Source organism: Vombatus ursinus, unplaced genomic scaffold (assembly GCF_900497805.2).
Source record: "Vombatus ursinus unplaced genomic scaffold, bare-nosed wombat genome assembly UNPS02009835.1, whole genome shotgun sequence".
Taxonomy (NCBI): domain Eukaryota; kingdom Metazoa; phylum Chordata; class Mammalia; order Diprotodontia; family Vombatidae; genus Vombatus; species Vombatus ursinus.
The window spans coordinates 22,592,328-22,611,509 of record NW_020949613.1 but is presented as its reverse complement, the minus strand read 5'-3'; the positions used below and the strand labels follow the sequence as shown (position 1 = coordinate 22,611,509).

The following is a 19,182-nucleotide window of genomic DNA, read 5'->3' as shown; positions in this document are numbered from 1 at the left end:
TTGGTTTTGTATGGCCCAAGATTCAAAGGCACTGGTCAAAGAATTCAAAAGGAAATTTGGACAAAGGTTTCTTGACATTGTGACTAATATGAAGTATGTAAGGTAGTGATTATAAAAATACAGATATTTACATATTTTCTGAGTCATAAATCCCTCCACAGTACCCAAGCTCAGAGAGCACTCAACAAGAAAAGCTTTGCCGACTTTGTTGAACCTGGACAGAGGATTGAGTTGTTAAGAAACTCCTAAATAAAATTTTTGCCTATTTTCGTATGTTGTTACAAAAGTTTCACAAAACTTTATGATAAACATATGTCCAGGGCAGTAATTTGGCTAATATTTTGGTCTATTTAAGCTGAGAAATCACCACCACCTCCACTTGCCACACTGCCTAAAAATCCCATCAGAACTAAACGGATGGCACTGTTTTTGCTGAGCCTATTTTTGCTGAAGTCTGGTATTTATTAACTGTTAAAAACAGCATTATTAAATCATGCCAAAAACCAAAGCAGAAATTGTTATGTCAACCACCAAATACTACTAGAAGTTAGCCATTTGAATACCTAAACGAGACTCACAGATCACTGCTAAACCCCATGGTCTGAATGATGGATTTTACTTTGACTTTGTTGAAATTAAAAATAAAATTATATGCTGTTCAAGCTTGAGCATTATTCAAACAGTTTCTGTTATGCCAGAAGTCACTCCGAATCTGTGTGCAAGTGACGTGACTATATGCAGAGGATTTACTAACATCCTCTTTATTGTTTTTTGAGTTCAATAAAAACAACTGAAACTTTACCCTAACTGAACATAGCAACCTTAATAAAAGTTACAGATGTTAAAAAGCCAGATTTTAAAAGAGAAATTAGGTATAGATATGATCACAAAAGATAAAAACAGATAATTTTGATTATATAAGATTGAAAAGCTTTTGCAGGAACAAAGTCAATATAACTAAGACAAGAAAGGAAGATGTCAACAGGGAAAAATATTTGCATTAAATATCTCTGACATTTTATCTCTGATATCCAAGTTACGTAGGGAATTAGCGAAAACTTTTAAGACCAAGAGCCATTAGTTAGTAGATAAGTGATCAAAAATATGAGCAAACATTACTCAAAAGAACTGCAAACTATTAACAAACATGAAAAATTGCTCCAAATAATTAATGAGAAATGCAGTTCAAACCAACTCTAAGGTTTCACCTCACACTCAGAAAATGGGCAAAGATGACAAAAAAAATTCACTAGAGGGGTTGTAGAAAAACAGCAATACAAACAGGCTGTTAGTGGAGCTATGAACTGATCCAACTATTGTGGAAAATAATTTGGAATAATGTTAAAACAGTGACTAAAATATTCATACTCTTTACTTCAGAGATTTTATTGCTAAGCATATAGAACAAGAAGGCCAAAAATAGAAAGACCCAATTAGCATCAAAATATTTATAGTAGCAATTTTTGTTGTCATTAAGAACAGAAGATCAATCAATAAAAATTTATTAAACACCTATGTGCTAAGCACATGCAAAGAGCTGACAATACAAAAAGAGGCAAAAGATAATCCTGCCTTCAAGAAGCTTATGATCTAATGGGAGATAATACTAAAATGGATGCCTTTTGGATGGGAAATAGATAAACAAAATATGGTACCAGGATGTAATGGAATACTACTGTGCCATAAGAAACAATATTAAGAACTAAGAGAAGGTGACAAAAGGAAGGGTCCTAAAGGACACCCCATCAAAAAATCTAAAAGGGCTCCATATAGACCAATGTTTAAGAAAACCAAAGAGATATACTGGTTAATTCCTATTCTGGTAACGCAAATAAAGGTAGCCAGAAGCCTATGGACATTCAGAGACATGTCACAAAGGATAATGATCAGCATAAGCTCCTGTGAATGGCACTTAAAACCAGTAGAATCTCAGCCCCAGTAAGTCAGAGCAGCAGATGACTTAGAAAGACAATCATCCCCAAAAGATAATCACACCAAGAGGCAGCATACACCTTGGGGTATTCACAGCCTTAGCAGGAGACAGTGTCAAAACAGGAATGAATTCTGGAGGTCTTTCAAGGGCTCTAAAGCCAATACTCCTCTCAGAATTAAAGCAGGACATGGGGCCACAGCTCATACCTTGTGCACCCACACAAGATGACTCGCAGGAAGCCTGATAATAGCACAATCTTCTGACATCCAATGGGACTGTGAGAGCCAAAGCAGGGGATAGAGGTAGTTTTCAGTTGGAGGATATAGAAAGAAAACGAGCCAAAGACAAGACCAAGACCAACACATGAACTGGACCACCAGGAGATGGAAACAGAAGCCAGGGATTGTGGCAAAGGAACAGGCAGAGTCCCGGTCACTCATGCATCAGTGAAGCAGCAACCACATACAAGACCAAACAGGACCTGCCTCCCCATCTGAGAGAATGGGAGAGGCCACAGCCTGGCTCTGGCACATGGTTCTAAACCAGGAACTGGAGCTAAAAACCTAAGTAAAGAAGAGAAAACTCTGAACAAACCCAATGAAGAAATACTACCGGTTTAAAACCCAAGAGGTAAAACTAGAAGAGGCTAACAAGCTCCAAAACAATTACAGGCAGGGCCTCAAGGAAAATAATGGCCTGCACACAGTACTCCAGGAGTAGTTAGAAGAATTGAAGCAAAAGATAAAAAATGACATTTGAGGTTTTGAGAAAAAAAATTGGAAATAAGCATAGAACAGAAGGTAGAAAACCTTATCCGTTGTAGAAGACTTCCTGAAAAAATAGAATGAAGAAAACAAAACAAGAAATACTAGAACAAAGGCAAAAGACTGAACATTTAGAAGAACATGTAAGGTATCTATTTTCAAAACCAACTGACCTGGAAAACAAAGTCTAGGAAAGATAGATTAAAAATCATTAAGGTCTCCCAAAACCATGAAAAAAAAAAAAACCTGGATTGCCGTATTTCAAAAATATCACAAAATGAAACTGGCCAGATTCTACTAGAATTCTATTAGATCCATAAAGAATTAAAAACACACAGAAATATCATAGCTAAATTCCAGAACTTACAAGGAGAGAGAGAGAGAGAGAGAGAATAGCAAATAATACTTACTTTGCAGTGACCATGCCATTTAAACTTTTATAATTCAAAGAATGATATAAAGGCGTCTGGAGAGTAACTTCAAATTTGGGTAACACTGAAAAAGAAATATAAGCCTAAAATTATTAAAATTCCATTGATTTCATTATAAAGAATAGCTTTGAAAGATATTTGATCAATGCAATGGTCAACCATGATTCCAAAGTACTGATAACAAAGCATAATTATGAATCATTTGATAGAAAATGATGGACTGATGATGGTGAAGAATAAGATTTTTTTTTGACATGGCTAATGAGGGAATTTTTTTTGCTTGATTATGCTTAATTGTTGCAAGGGTTTGTTGTGTTTTTTTTTTTAATGGGGGACAGGGAAGTGAGAGAGAGAAAGAAAATGTATTTTTACTATTTGGAAAGTGAGTCCACTTTAACTCAACAAGATAGAAATATCAATGTCTTAACACTAGAAATAATAATATATATTTTAAAAGAATTCCCACAACAAAAGAATCAATAAGTAGTACCAAGAATTCGCTTAAAAACCACTGTCCAGTGAGGGAGAGCCCATGACCTCCCAAAGCAGCCCAGTTCACTTGGAGATGGCTCTAATTCTTATAAACTCTTTCCTTACATCAAGTCTATTTTAACTCTTTGCAAGTGACACTTACTGTCCCTAGTTCTGCCCACTGGGACCAAATGGAACAAGTATTCCATTTATGATGTCTCTCACTGATAAAATATAAGCTCCTTGGGAAGAGGGATTGTCTCTCTTCTGTATTTATATCTTCACACTGCCCAGTGTTTTTCACTCACTCATTCAAATGAATGTTAACTTCATAAATGGCCAATCGCATGTTAAAGGATTTATAAAGCTTTGTTTCCTCTCCAGGCAATAAAAGTCTTTAGTCAATTTAAAAACATTAAACTTCAGGACCTTTTAAATCATGCCAACCTATTTAAGGTCAGTTGTGTATCAAGAATTTCACTTTATGTTTTTGCCGAGTTGCCTTCCCATCTGCAACAATGAATTATTTTCTCCTTGATTCTGCTTCCTAGAAGAGCAAAGAAGCTCTGAAGTATACCAGAAATCCTAGAACTAAAGCAGTGCGCTGCTGATAAGGAAGGAGAAAAATGAAGAAGACTTGCCATACCTCTTGTGAGGTAGGGTGTCTCACAGTGAAGCTCCTAATATTCAATCAACAAGCATTTATCGAGCACCTACTATTTGCCAAACACTGTACTAAATAGCGGAAATACAAGACAAAAATGAAGCAGCTCCCGCCCTGAAGGAGCTCCATTCTATCATATACGTTAATGTTACGTATGCAAGGGATCAGGAACACCTGGCGTTCCAAACATGGGGGCCAGCTGTCATCACGTCCTATTCCTCATCACCATCAGGATTCTCTGAAGCTTCAAGAGTTAGAACATTCGGCACACTCTTGACTTCTTTGACACTACCTCTGGCCCACATCAGCATCCTAGCCTTGCCTACCATTCCCCAACCTGACCTCTCAGTAACTAATACCCCCTCCAATAATAGACCCTTTAAACAGGAAGGAGGAAGCATTCGTTTTCGAAGCTTGCCAGCCCCCATTCTGGGACTTGGACTTACCATACACTAGGTCATGAGACTATAGAATGCTCGAGGCTCCAAGTAATAATACAAACAACCTCCGCCTTCCCCAGTTTCTATTGTTTGAATAAGAAGTAATCACTAAAGATACGCACAAAAAATTTATAATTAATGGTTCTCTCTCCATCCCACCCCTACCCCATTCCTGACCCTTCCTGCTACCAATATTACAATTAATTCACCTTTTCCCCTTGTTCCTTGCATTACTATCATTGTAGCAACTAAAGGAAAGAGATTCAGCTAAGTCAAGTAGAATGTGTCTGGGTGATGTGACACCCATTCCCCTGGGCCTCAGCACCTTGATGGCCTCTTTCTATTACAGAAAATTCTAACCAATCAATCAACAAGCGTTTATGATACGTCTGCTATGTGTCAGGCACTGTGCTAGGGGCTAGGTATACAGATGCAAAGAATGAAATAATCCCTACTCTCAAAGGGAGTTTATAGTGGCTAAATACAAGGTATTTATAGGGAGACAACATTAGCGATTGGGGAGGTTGGTAATGGCTGTGTGTAGGAAGTTCTGCTTGAACAGAATCTAGAAGAAAGACAAAGATTCTCTGAGACAGAGATAAGGAAGGAATTCAGTCTAGTAAGGAATGGCCAGAGCAAAGGCACTAAGGTAGTAGATGGAGTGACACGTATGAAGAACACAGAGAAGGGAGGTTTGTCTGAATCTCAGAAAGCAAGAGAGAAATATACACAATGAAGTTGGAAAGATAGCCAGGTTATAAAAATCTTTTAAGAACTAATAAAAAAGGGGCAACTAGGTGGACACTTAACACTAGCGGTGTGACCCTAAGCAAATCACTTGACCCCAATTGCCTAAAAAAAAAGAAAGAAAGAAAGAACTAACAAAAAAAATTATATTTTATTCTGGAGGCAATAGGGAGCCACTGAATAGTTTATTGAATAGCGTAGAGATGTGGTCAGATTTTCACTTAAAGAAAGTCATCCTGGCAACAGTGTGAAGGATGGACTTTAATAAAGAAGAGACTTGAAGCAGGACAATAAATAATTTAGGGACCTGAACTAAGATTTGCGCATAGAGTAAGAACAAGTCAAATGAGAGATATTCATGAGAGCACAAAATTATGATGCAAATGAAAGTGGAGATAAAATTGGCAAGATATGCATCACATTGGATAGATGAATGTGGGAAATTGAGTAACCACATAAAATTTATGAAACAAGACTAGAAGAAATCATGACACCTTCAACAGAAATAGCTAAGTGTGGAAAAGAGGTGATTTTTTTGGTGGGAAAGATAATCAGTACATTTTAGACATTCTGAGTTTGGGATGTCTGGATCATCTAAATTATTAGACGCTGTTTCTATTAAACTATACTTTCTCTATTGCTCAGAAAGGCAAGAAAAGGACGATGAAATGCTGCTCTAAAAAATTATTTATGTTTACTTCGTTATAAATTTTGTCTTTACTTAAGTGTGTTTGTGGTGTTCCTTCCAATTAAAATATGTTCCTTGAGGCCAGGGTGCTTAAGAAATGCTTTTTGAATAAATAAACACTATAGTGTTTACTTATTTTGAGTGGATATTCTTAAGAAAATATTATTAAAGGATATATACATATAGAAACACATATACATACATATGTGTGTGTGTCCCAGAGTAAGATATATCCCACCTAAATTTGAAATCTACGGATTTTATGTGAAATACAGAACAAAATAATATACAACATTTATATACATTATACACAATATAATATGATTACTTCTGTTATCTTTATTTCTGAATAAATTAAGATTTTTTCCTTTTAAAGTGAAATTTATCAGCACTTACCATATTCTAAAACTTGGAATGACTGGTAATAAGTCTGACCCTATTTTTAAAAAAACACAAAAGAAATTTAATAAGTTCTTGATAAATTACTTTAGTTACCTGCCTATTTGATGACATCCTGAAAATTGCAAAGAGATAACAATTCATTAGTGAACAAAATATTTTACTTTTTAGAGTTCCTAGAGTTTAACCAAGCAAAAAAACATGTAAATGTGATATTTTGTTAATTCATTTAGTAATATGACTCCTAAGTCCTGAGAAACACAGTATTTTTGCATAAAAAAGTTCTTTGCTACTAATTAGCTGTTTGACTTTAAACAAGTTACTTAAACTCTCTGAGACACAGTTGCCTCATTTGCAAAATTAGCCAAGTTTTTTAGATCCTTTTTAGTTCTGAGATTCTATGACTCAGAAATACCATTCATGAAACTTCATGCTACATCTGTTTTAGTCACTAGCTGCAAAAAATAATAAGCTGAGGATATAATTTTTTCTTAAATTCAAATACTCACAAGTACATAAGATTCTCATTGTCCTAATTCCTTGAACTATTTTCCAGAATGACCCATAAGAAAAATTATACTAACCCTTGTAACTGACAATTATGGTAAACAATTACTTAAGTTCATAGAACCATATATCTGACACTAGAAGTAGTCCCTCATTTTAAGGTTAAGAAACTTTAGTAATGTCACAAAGGAAATAAGTGGCAGAATCAAAAATCAAACTCAGATTCTCTGACTGTAATTCTCAATATCAACAAGGCAATGTAGATTCTAATATTATTAAATGTCTTCCAAAGTACGTTTATTGATCCTTCATATAAATTTAGTTGGAATTTAAACCCAGATCTTGGTGACACAGGGCAGCTAAGTGACACAGTGGATAGAGCACTGGACTTGGAATCAGGAAGACTTATCTTCCTAAATTTAAATCCAGCCTCAGATACTTCCTAGCTGTGTGACCGTGGGCAAGTCACTTAATCCTGTTTGTCTCAGTTTCCTCATCTGTAAAATGAACTGCAGAAGGAAATGGCAAACCACTCCTCAAATGGGGCCATGGAGAGTCAGACACAACTAAACAACAACAGACAGACAAGACTTCCGGCTCTAGATTCGGTATTTCTTCCACTGTGCTTTACTATTTTCCCATTTAGTTATTAGAGAATCACAGAATGAAAGGAAACACAAGTAGTCTTCTAGTCCATTCCTTTGCCTGCCTCAGTCAGTCCATAAGCATTTACTGAACGTTGAAAGCAAATTCATACATTGGGAAAGGGGCTTGGATCTCTTTGTTTTTCTACATGAAGAAATTGTAAAATCTCAGATCAAAAGGCACCTTAGATAGAGGCCGCCTTGTCCATCTTTTCACTTAATACAGCAATTCCTTCTACAATGGACTTGGACAAATTAAAATATCTGTTGCGTATCTACCCCACGCAAACCCCTGCTATATTCCAAGTTCTATGGGGTAATAAATACAAAGATGAAATGAAGCATAAAATTGAATCATCAGTGGCCTAATTGCTCCTGTCCTTCACACACAGCTATTCACTACCAGTATGAAGTGAGTGAGAATCAAGTCTAAAAAGATCAGATTTTGTATAACAAATTATTCTAAATTATGGACAGATAAGCTTGCCTCCAGGTTTATATTTCAAGAGGAGAGTACCTGGATGGGAAGAAGGGGAGCAATACTGAGCAGACAAGGGTGTCTGTACGCACAACTTATTGCGTGAAGCATTTTGAGAAAGAGAAAAATAAGACTCAGTCCTCAATACTAAGGAATCTATAATCCCTTTTTGTTCCAGGAGAGCATATTGGGACTGTTATACTCTCAACTTATTCAAAACCACTAATACTCAGTAGTATTCACATGGTCAGCAATCAATGTAACCTTAATACATGAAAATTCCCAGAAAGGGCTAAAAAAGGGGAGAAAAATCACATTTTATTCTTAAGCGAAGGCCAAGGCAAAAGGAAAAAAAGAGAAACAAGGAATAGTTGTAAGTACCACCAAGCCTATTAGCACACACACATACACACACACACGCACACACACACACACACACACACACACGCACAACCTAAAGCTATTAATAACCTTTCACTTTTAAGTTTTACTAAAAGGTTAATGTCCTAACTAAAGGGCCCAAAGTGTCAATATTTAGTCTTTAGACTTTTTGCAAAAGGTGTAGATTGTGTTTTATTAAACAATGTTTCCAGACAAACTTTACCTGCTTTAAAATATGTTTTGTGTTATTGCATATTCAAGCTGCCAGCCACTGGAGAAGCTAAACTGAACACTTAAAACCTTTGGACAGCTTATTTTCTGATCTAAGCAAACACATTTCATTTCAGGCTCACCTCCCCTACCAGACTGTAATACATAGAAATCAGAAGCAGTTGTTGGCCTCTGTCATTACCCAATATGGTCACTGTTCGGGGAGGGAACTATGTTCTTGGGAAAACTTTCCTAAAGCAGACTCACTCCAAGCCACACACTCATACAAGTCCATCTCACCTAAGTTTTCCCAGAAGTTTTCCCAGCCATTCTTCAAATGGAAACAGAAAAGTTATGCCAACTTATATTAACCAGTGAATAATTTCTTTATAAAATTACTTGTCCTTTTGTCCCCTGGGCAATTGCCCCAATGTGAGAATGTCTATAATAGCAGCAGGTCTGATGAAGGGGGCAGAGGCAAAAGATGTGCTATTTAAAACCCACTACTCCTCTAACAAGGATGCTACAACCAGAGCACAAATTGAAAATATGTGAATTACTGAAACTCTATTTATATGTTCCTGTAAAAAAAAAAAATTTCACCAACCCAGAGAAGTATCTAATTTTCTAATCTAATGTTCTTCAGGAACATGCTACACCACCTAACCATTAAAAGGGGGTGAAGGAATAGAAGGAGGATTATATAAATATAGTGCAACCTCTTTCGACTCTTGAAAAAGGCTGAAATATTATTTCCAGGGTTTTAAAAAATGAAAAACAGAATTAAGGAATTATATGAGTGGGGTTATTTATTTAACCAACATGAATTCTATTGAGCGGAAATTAGTTAATACCAGTTATAAGTGGAAAGCAGTATGATGCAGCAGGGGGGAAAACACTTAGTCTGAAGTCAGCAGACCTTGGATATGAATCCTAACTCTGCTACTTATGGCCTGTGGGACACCAGACAAGCCCATCACCTCTCTGACCCTCTGTTTTCCCATTTCTAAAATGAGGGGGTTGCACTTCCAGCTCCAAGTCCCATGGCCATGACAGATGAAACAGACAAACCTGGGGATCCTGACACTGTTTACTGCTTCGCTTGGAGCATGTGTTCAGAGTTCCAAAGAACCAATTTACAAACTTCTGGAAGTCAACCTGCTTGGTAATATACTCTTCACATGCTTGAGGTAGACATTTCCCTAACTCATTGATGGGTTTGAGGCCTGTTGGTTACCCTCAATCTGGTTTAGCCCATCTGAGGAGATGGTTTCACCAGCATACGGCTGCTGTACGTGCTACAGTTTCTTGGAGCCACATGTAAAGGGATAAGGAAGTAAGGGGGATAGTCTTCCCCTTCAGAACAGCCCCTCACACAGGCACATACAAGTCACTGCTCAATATTACCCAAGCTGATTCCCTTTCTCTTCTTTTTACTACATCATTTAGTCAGTGCCTTTTAAGTTGATATATAAAAAGGTGAAGACACTCTCCTCAAACCAAGTTCTTTCTCATTGAGGAAGGAGGGGTGGACACTAAATAAGAAAATCAGATGAACCCCCGTCTACTGCTTGGTTCTTAAAACCTTTCCAGTGTGGTAGAATGAGCCAAAGCTCATACCTCATTGACACAGTCTTCAGACATCTAGTATCCAAATACCATCCTCTGAGGATTTTAGAAATCTCTGTTATATATGGTGCTATGTTGACTTCCATCTCTCTTTATTTGTCATGAAGAATGTCCTACATAGGGTTCAAATGAGGAAGACAGGCAGCACAATATAATTGAAAGAGCTTCTCAGGCTTAGAGTCAGGGGACACCTGGGTTTGAGCCCCACCTTGATAGAGAAAAAGCAAGGTGCGGTGGAGAGGTGTTGGATTTGGAGTCAAAGGACTTGAGTTAGAATTCTGACTCTCCCCTTTAACACCTGTATAATCTTGAGAGCCTCTATGGGCCTCAGTTTCTTTATCTGTAAAATGAGAGAGTTTAGACTAGATGACCTCTAAGGTCCCTTCCAGGTCTAAATCTACAATTCTACAATTCTACAAATCTCTCAGGATTTCCAAAAGAAATTGTACCAATCCCTGTGATATCCTTATCTAGTTCACTCGTGATTATTTTATGTGAAGTTTCCTTCCCTAAATTGGAACATCTGGAAAGAACACTAACTACCTTTGTTTTCCTAAGTATAAAAACAGACCAGCCATTTCTCATTCTCCAGACTTCATCACCACAACTAAGCTATCTCCACCCTCCAGCTCTTGAGTCCCTTCTCCCATTGGTAAATTATTCAGGGAAACTCCATTTTGAGCAAGGGTCCAGATTTACTCTCCTCCTTTTCTGGACTTTGTCACCATGCCTCTGCTGCTTCCACCCTCTGTCCCTATGGGTCCCTTCCCACAATGGTGAATTTTTCCCGGAACCTCCATTTTGAAGAGGGCTTAAACCAGTCATCCCTCATTTTCTGGACTTCACCAATATGCCCCTACACAATACCTCCTCTCCTCCCCAGTTTCCTTCACCTCCCCCCTCCCTTTCAGTTTCCCTTTCATGTACTGTCTTCCCCATTAGAATGTACTCTCTCTGAGAGCAGAGACTACCTTCATTTTTTTCTTTGTATTAATATCTCCAGCACTCAGCACAATGCCTGGCACATGGTGGATGCTTAATAAATGCTTATTGATGGACTCTTGTCTTAACCAAAGTGCTCAGGAGCCACTAAGGTCAGTCTGGCAGAGCTAGCCAGCCTCTGGATCAACCTCATATGTGCTGTGGCATGTTTTAGTTTAGGTCAAAAAAAAAAAGGAGGCATCTCAGGCTGCCACATTTCCTTCCAACTTCCTTTACTTTAACATTAATAAATTTTATCTAGGAATATCCTTGTCTCTAATATCTAGGAATTATCCCTGTCAGCATGAGCTTTCTCTCTCTACCTCAAGTCCAAACAAGATGCCATTATGTGAAGATTTTCTCTTTAGTATTCTCTTCCTACATATGAAATGACCTCCCTACTCCTGCCTTTACTCATCAAGAGTGGCTGTTTTGCATTCCATACCCAGAGAACCAAGCTCTGGTACAGTCCTGAGGTAGTATCTAAAAATAATTGGGTAGCAATTAAACAGAGAAGCCCTAAAAATCCTTTCAATGATCTAGAAAAGAATTCGCAATGATTCAGTATTATTTAATAATAAGTATAAAATAGTACAAAAAAAGATATAACATAATATATTATTTAAGAACAAGTATAAGAATAAGAACAAGTATTATTTAAGAAGTAAATGATGCTTCAATACCTATAAGCATCAATAAAACAGTATGTTTCATATTCAGAAGGACACTACAGCAGTCCAAAAAAAATTTTTAATTAAGATAAGCAATAAAGGTAAACTTCTACTATAATAAATTCCACAGCCCAAGCCAAATTTGTTAGAATTTAGTTGAACTGAACATTGCTTAAAATAAATAGAACACTGGTTGGAATTTGAAATTTATGTTGTTATATAGAAATATATATGTATACATATATACACACAGATGTACGTATGTTTTCAAGTAGGATTTTACCCCTATTGACAAAAACAAAAATATCTAAGACCTGGTTGACACTTAAGCTCTTAAGTTCTCAATTTCTTTGTCTGTAATATAAGGGAATCAGACTAGACAGTCTCTAAGCTTCCTTCTGGTTTTAAAGCTTATGATTCTAAATAATAAGATGTTTATAAAGTGCTTTGTAAACCTTAAACAGTCATAGAAATGCTCATTATTGATGTTGTTCTTCTTATTAATTGATCTAGGTCATTTCAAATGCATGATGGACGTTAGGAAGGCTAGCAGTGATGTGAAAAATGCCAAAGTAAAGTCCACACTAGATGAGGCAAGTCTCTGCTATACTAGGAAGGCCCTGACTGTTGAAGCCTTTTACTGTTCAATAAATAACAAATTAAGTCATGACTTAAATGGAAAATAGAGAAAATAAATGGTTGCCTCATTCTGTAGTCTGGTCATCAAGAGGAACTCTTTCCCAAAGCCCCAACATGGTTAGAAATCCAGAGCATGGACCTTGGAAGTAATCTGGAGCACACAGACCAGTGTAGTATATATAAAGTCATGGCAGCTCTTTTAGTGGTAGCAAAGAATTGAAAATTTAGGGACTGTCCATCAATTGGGGGATAGCTGAACAAATTATTGTATATGATTCAGGTGGAATACTACTATGCTATAAGAAAGGATTAGCAGGATACTCTCAGAAAAAACCTGGAAAGACTTACATGAACTGATGCAAAGTGAAATGAGCAGAACCAGTAGAACATTGTATATGGTAACAGCAATATTATATAATCATCAACTGTGAATGATTTAGCTATTGTCAGCAATACAATAATCCAAGACAATATTATGAAAGGCCATATTATGAAAAATGGTAATCTCCAGAGAAAGAACTGATGGAATCTGAATACAGATCAAAGCATAATTTATCTTTTCTTTATGTTTTGGGGGTTTTTTTATCTGTGTTATCTTTCACAACATGACTAATGTGGAAATACATTTTGCATTGCTACACATGTATGACCTATATAAAAAAAGTATGGTGTCTGCAGCATTCTGTCTTGAGATGCCACATAGAGCTTTGAAGATCTGGCACTCTGAATCTCAAAGAATCAGTGCCTAACCCTCAACCGTGTAGTCAGCACAAGAATCCAGGTGATCTAGGTTGATAATCAACAATGCTGATGACCTCATTCAAAAGTACAGCAAGACAAGGAACCTAGCCTTGGCCCAAAGTCTCAAATCAGGAACTAAAGCCAGAGGGATAAGGCAATCAAAGAAGAAACCAACCATTATAAAGAATTATTGCAGAGCCAAAGATAGTCAAAAATCCAAGCCAGAAGGAGAGAGCAACTCTACAACAATTCTAAGAAAAAACTAAAAAGAAAAAAAAATTATTTTCCAAAGGACTACATGAATACTTAAAGCAAGAGATTTTTAAAATAAAGTTCTGCAGAAAACATTCTGAAGAAGAATAAATAGCTTAGAACAGAAAGTGTTATCCATGTAGTCTCTGAAAATTAAAATGGACCAAAGAAAAATCATTGATTCTGTGAAACAAGAAGAAATATTAGAACAAAACCAAAAGACTTGAAAAAGAAAAGAAAATGTAAGGTATCTGCTACCAAAAACAAGTGACCTAGAAAAGAGGCATTTCAAGGCAAAATGACATGTGAATCATCAGACTCCATGAAAATCATGATTTTTTTTTTAAAGGCATGGACACTGTATTTCAAGAAATCATAAACGAAAATTGCCCAGTTCTATTAGAACCAGAGGGCAAAGTGAAAATAGAAAGATCAACTGATCATCTCATGAAAGAAATTCAAAAAAGGAAAAATCCCAAGAATGTCATAATCAAAATCCAATTTACTTGTCCAATATGTGTGCATCTCTCTCTCTCTCTCTCTCTTTTTCTGTGTGTGTGTGTGTGTGTGTGTGTGTGTGTGTGTATGAAGAGAGCTCAAGTACCAAGGAACCACAGTAATAATCACACTCTTGGAAGATTCTTCTATGAATAGAGGAACATCTTGGAACACAATATTCCAAAAGGCAAAAAAAAAATTATTTTGCTACAAAGAATAATTTACCCAGAAAAACTGAGTATAATCTTACAAGGGTAAAAAAGGACTTTAATGGAAGAGGACTTTCTAGCATGCCAGATGAAAAGACTAAAAGTGAGTAGGAACTTTGAACTACAAACACTACAAGATAAACATAGAAAGAAATGATAAAACAGATGATGTCAGAGAATGCTGGGAAGAATGAATTGATGCCCAATTAAGTAAATATAACTAAAACATTTTTGAAAGACTTGAGAACTCTGAGCAAAGTAATGAGCAACCTCATCTCCTCTGTATCTTTGAGGAAACATATGCCCTCCTTCTGTGAGTGAGATGATGGACTAAAAGTGCAGGGAGGAAAAAAACATATGTTTTTTGGATATGGCCACTACATGGATATTTTGCTTGACTATGCTTATTTTTATAAGACTTTTTTGCCCTCTCTCTTTAATTGGAGAAGAGAGGTGAAAGATTAGTAATACTTACGCTTCCAAAAAAAGAAAGCCATTAGAACTTTTTTTTAATGGACAGAAGACAACAGAAGGAATTTCAGAAGGAATCACAGTCTAGAACAGAGGTTCCCAAACTTATTTGGCCTACTTCCCCCCTTTTCAAACAAAAACTTACTCAGCACCCCACCCCTGTAAATCTACTTTCTTTAACACTTCAACTGTTTTTGAAATTTGTATCATTTCAAAAAATATATAAAATACTTTTTTTAAATGAGGCATCTTAAATTTAATAATTTATTGTAAATTTGGGAGGGGGGATTTCTGCATTGAAATTTTGATGATGAGATGTTGCATCATGTAACTGTATAGTATCATATTGTAAACAAATCATTACACATGCATACATATTCCTGCCAATGCATGCTGGACTTCCTGACAATGTGTTACATGCTCACCTGCCAACACTTGCTTGTTAAGACCTATTGGCAGACTTGACCACTAATTAGTTATAATTTACATTTTGTGTATTTATCTGGAAAATAATGTAATCACTATGATTTTAACTCTGTTACACAACAGATGAAACATGTACAAACGGTTTTTCAAAATGTTCTTATCTTCTCTTCTTTCCTTATGCTTCCACTGCCCTTATTTTTTTTAATTAATTTATTTATTTATAGTTTTCAACATTCACTTCCAAAAGATTTTGAGTTTTAAATTTTCTCCCCCTTCCACTTCTTCCCCCCTGCCAGGGACAATGTACAATCTGATAGAGGCTCTACATATACATTCATATTAAGCATATTTTCCCATTAGTAATGATGTAAAGAATAATTAGAACTAATGGGAGGAACCATGAGAATGAAGTAATAAAACAAAACAACAAAGCAAAAGGAGAGCAAATGGTGTGCTTCCATCTGCATTCAGACTCCATATTTATTTCTCTGGGTGTGGATCAAAGTCAGTTATCTCATAATGTGGCTGTTATCTTGTACAATGTTCTCCTGGTTCTGCTCATCTCACTCTACATCAGTTCATGTAAATCTTTCCAAGATTTTTTGAATTCTGCCTCCTCATCATTTCTTATAGCACAATAGTATTCCATTACATGCATATACCACAACTTGTTCAGCCATTCCCCAATTGATGGGCAACCCCTCAATCTCCAATTCTTTGCCACCACAAAAAGAGCTGCTTAAATATTTTTGTACATGTGGATCCTTTTTCCATTTTTATTTTCTCTTTGGGTTACCGACCTAGAAGTGGTATTGATGGGTCAAAGGGTATGCACAATTTTATGGTCCTTTGGGCATAGCTCCAAATTGCTCTCCAAAATGGCTGGATCATTTCACAACTCCACCAACAATATATTAGTATTCCAATTTTCCCACATCTTCTCCAACATTTATCATTGTCCTGTTTTGTCATGTTAGCCAATCTGATAGGTGTGATGTAGTAACTCAGAGTCATTTTGATTTGCATTTCTCTAATTAATAGTGATTCAGAGCATTTTTTCATATGACTATAGGTAGCTTTAGTTTCTTCCTCTGAGAACTGCCTGTTCATATCCTTTGACCATTTATCAATTGGGGAATGACTTGTGTTCTTATAAATTTGACTCAGTTCTTCATATATTTTAGAAATGAGGCCTTTATCAGAGACACTGGTTATAAAAATTCTTTCCCAGTTTTCTGCTTCCCTCCTAATCTTGGATGCATTGGTTTTATTTGTGCAAAAACTTTTCAACTTAATGTAATCAAAATTGTCCGTTTTGCATTTCATAATGCTCTCTATCTCCTGTTGGTCATAAATTCCTCCCTTCTCCACAGATCTGAAATGTAAATTATTCCTTGCTCTTCTAGATTGTTTATAGTATCAGTCTTTATATATAAATCATGTACTCATGTGGACTTTATCTTGGTATAGGATGTAAGCTGTTGATCTATGCCTAGTTTCTGCCATACTCTTTTCCAGTTTTCCCAGCAGTTTTTGCTAAATAGTGATTTCTTATCCCAGAAGCTGGAGTCTTTGGATTTATCAAACAGTAGATTAGTATAGTCATTGACTGTTGTGTCTTGCATACCAAACCCATTCCACTGACCCACCACTCTATTTCTTAGTCAGTACCAAGTAGTTTTGATGATTGCTACTTTACAACACAATTTAAGATCAGGTACAGCTAGGCCACCTTACCTTGCATTTCTTTTCATTAGTTCCTTGATATTCTGGACTTTTGGTTCTTCCAGATGAATTTTGTTATTGTTTTTTCTAGCTCTATAAAATAATTTTTGCTGGTCTGATTGGTATGGCATTAAATAAGTAAATTAATTTAGGCAGAATTGTAATTTTTATTATAGTAGCTCAGCTTACCCATCAGCAACTTATATTTTTCCAATTATTTAGATCTGACTTTATTTGTGTGAAAAGTGTTTTATAGTTGTGTTTATATAGTTCTTGAGTTTGATTTGGCAGGTAGACTCCCAAATATTTTATAGTGTCTATAGTAATTTTAAATGGAATTTCTCTTTCCGTCTCTTGCTGTTGGGCTTTCTTAGTAATGTATAGAAATGCATTATATTTCTATATCTCTATAGAGAATCAAGAATTCTCTAAATATACCATCATATCATCTGCAGAGTGGTAGCTTTATTTCTTCCTTACCTATTCTAATTCCTTCAATTTCTTTTTCTTCTCTAATTAAAACAGCTAACATTTCTAACACAATAATGAATAACAGTGGTGATAATGGACATCCTTGTTTCACCCCTGATGTTACTGTAAATGCTTCTAGTTTATCCCCATTGCATGTAATGCTTGTCAATGGTTTTTTGATAGATGCTATCTATCATTTAAAGGAAGACTCCACTTATTCCTACGCTCTCTAGTGTTTTTAGTAGGAATGAGTGTTGTATTTTGTCAAACGCTTTTTCTGCATCTATTGAGATAATAATATGATTTCTGTTAGTTTTATTATTGGTATGGTCAACTATGCTGATAGTTTTCCTGATATTGAACCAGCCCTACATTCCTGGTATAAATCCTACCGGATCATAGTGTATTATCCTCGAGATAAGTTGCTGCAATCTCTTCACTAATATTTTTTTTTAATTTTTGCATTTATGTCCATTAGGGAAATTGGTCTATAATTTTCTTTCTCTGTTTTGGCTCTTCCTGGTTTAGGGACTCTTTCACATATTTTCCCAAATAGTTTATATAGTATTGGAATTATTTGTTCTTTAAATGTTTGATAGAATTCACTTGTAAATCCATCTGGCCCTGGAGATTTTTTCTTAGGGAGTTCATTGATGGCTTGTTCAATTTCTTTTTCTGAAATGGGGTTGTTTTAAGTATTTTATTTCCTCTTCCATTAATCTGGGCAATTTATATTTTTGTAAGTATTCATCCAATTCACTAAGATTATCAAATTTATTGGTATACAGTTGGGCAAAATAGCTCCTAATTATTGTTTTGATTTCCCCTTCATTGGTGCCACTCCCTTTTTTATTCAACACCTCACAATTGCACCGGGTTACTGCTGCCCTCCTGGATCATTCCAGTGCCCCCAAGGGGGCAGTATTGCCCACTTTAGGAACATCTGGCTGAAGAATAGTTTTGGAAGGGTGTTAAATTCGTCATTTTTTTAAAAAGTAAACACTATGAAATGCAATCTTTTTGTGTGTTCTGCGGGGTGTGTGAAATTTGTCCTTTGTGTTCAGGTTCAAAATAAAAAATTATTTTTTTAAAAAAATGGTGACTAAAGGAGTGTCCCTTCTTAAGTGGCCTACAACATCGAACTCATTTTAAAATGTGGTTCAGTATATTTTTTAAAAAATAATGTCTCATCTTCACTAACAATATTGGTTGGGGTCAATAATCATCACAGACCAATGGGGAGGGACATTTTCAATATTTTTCTTCACCCATGCAAATTGTGCGTGCTTCTGAATCTAACTAAATGAATTTCACAAGTTACTAAGACTAATAATCATTATCTGGTGGCCAACTTTCTAACAATAACCTGTCTAAACTTGGGCTGGCCCACAGACAACAGGTACTCAGCCTTTTGCTGGACTGTATTCAAAAACATTTCAAGTTTAACAGAACCTACAAGAGCTGGCATCCTCTTCAAAAGGACAGGGATATCTCAAAACAATGATGAACCATCAGAGAAGGATTTTCATGGAGTGAGTACTTATTTTTAAAATGTAAAAATGTAACTCATAATGTCCTCATTGCTGAGGAAGAATAGGCCAGAGCAATCAATAGTTTCTATATCCCAAATGACAAAAAGCTGTAGCTGCAAAGCAGTCAGAGGAAAGAGAGAGAGAGAGAGAGAGAGAGAGAGAGAGAGAGAGAGAGAGAGA

General features: G+C 36.0%; 1 protein-coding gene across 2 annotated transcripts in view; it reads right to left on the bottom strand.

Annotated features, from left to right (window-relative positions):
* The window catches only part of CD109 (CD109 molecule), a 155,598-nt gene that overhangs the window by 78,718 nt on the left and 57,698 nt on the right, over window positions 1–19,182 (bottom strand). For both annotated transcript variants that reach the window (XM_027852946.1, XM_027852947.1), the window contains exons 6-7: window positions 6,535–6,574; window positions 3,108–3,192 (exon numbers count right to left, since the gene is read on the bottom strand). In XM_027852946.1, the coding sequence (XP_027708747.1) occupies window positions 3,108–3,192; window positions 6,535–6,574 (125 nt within the window). The remainder of the gene's footprint in view (window positions 1–3,107; window positions 3,193–6,534; window positions 6,575–19,182) is intronic.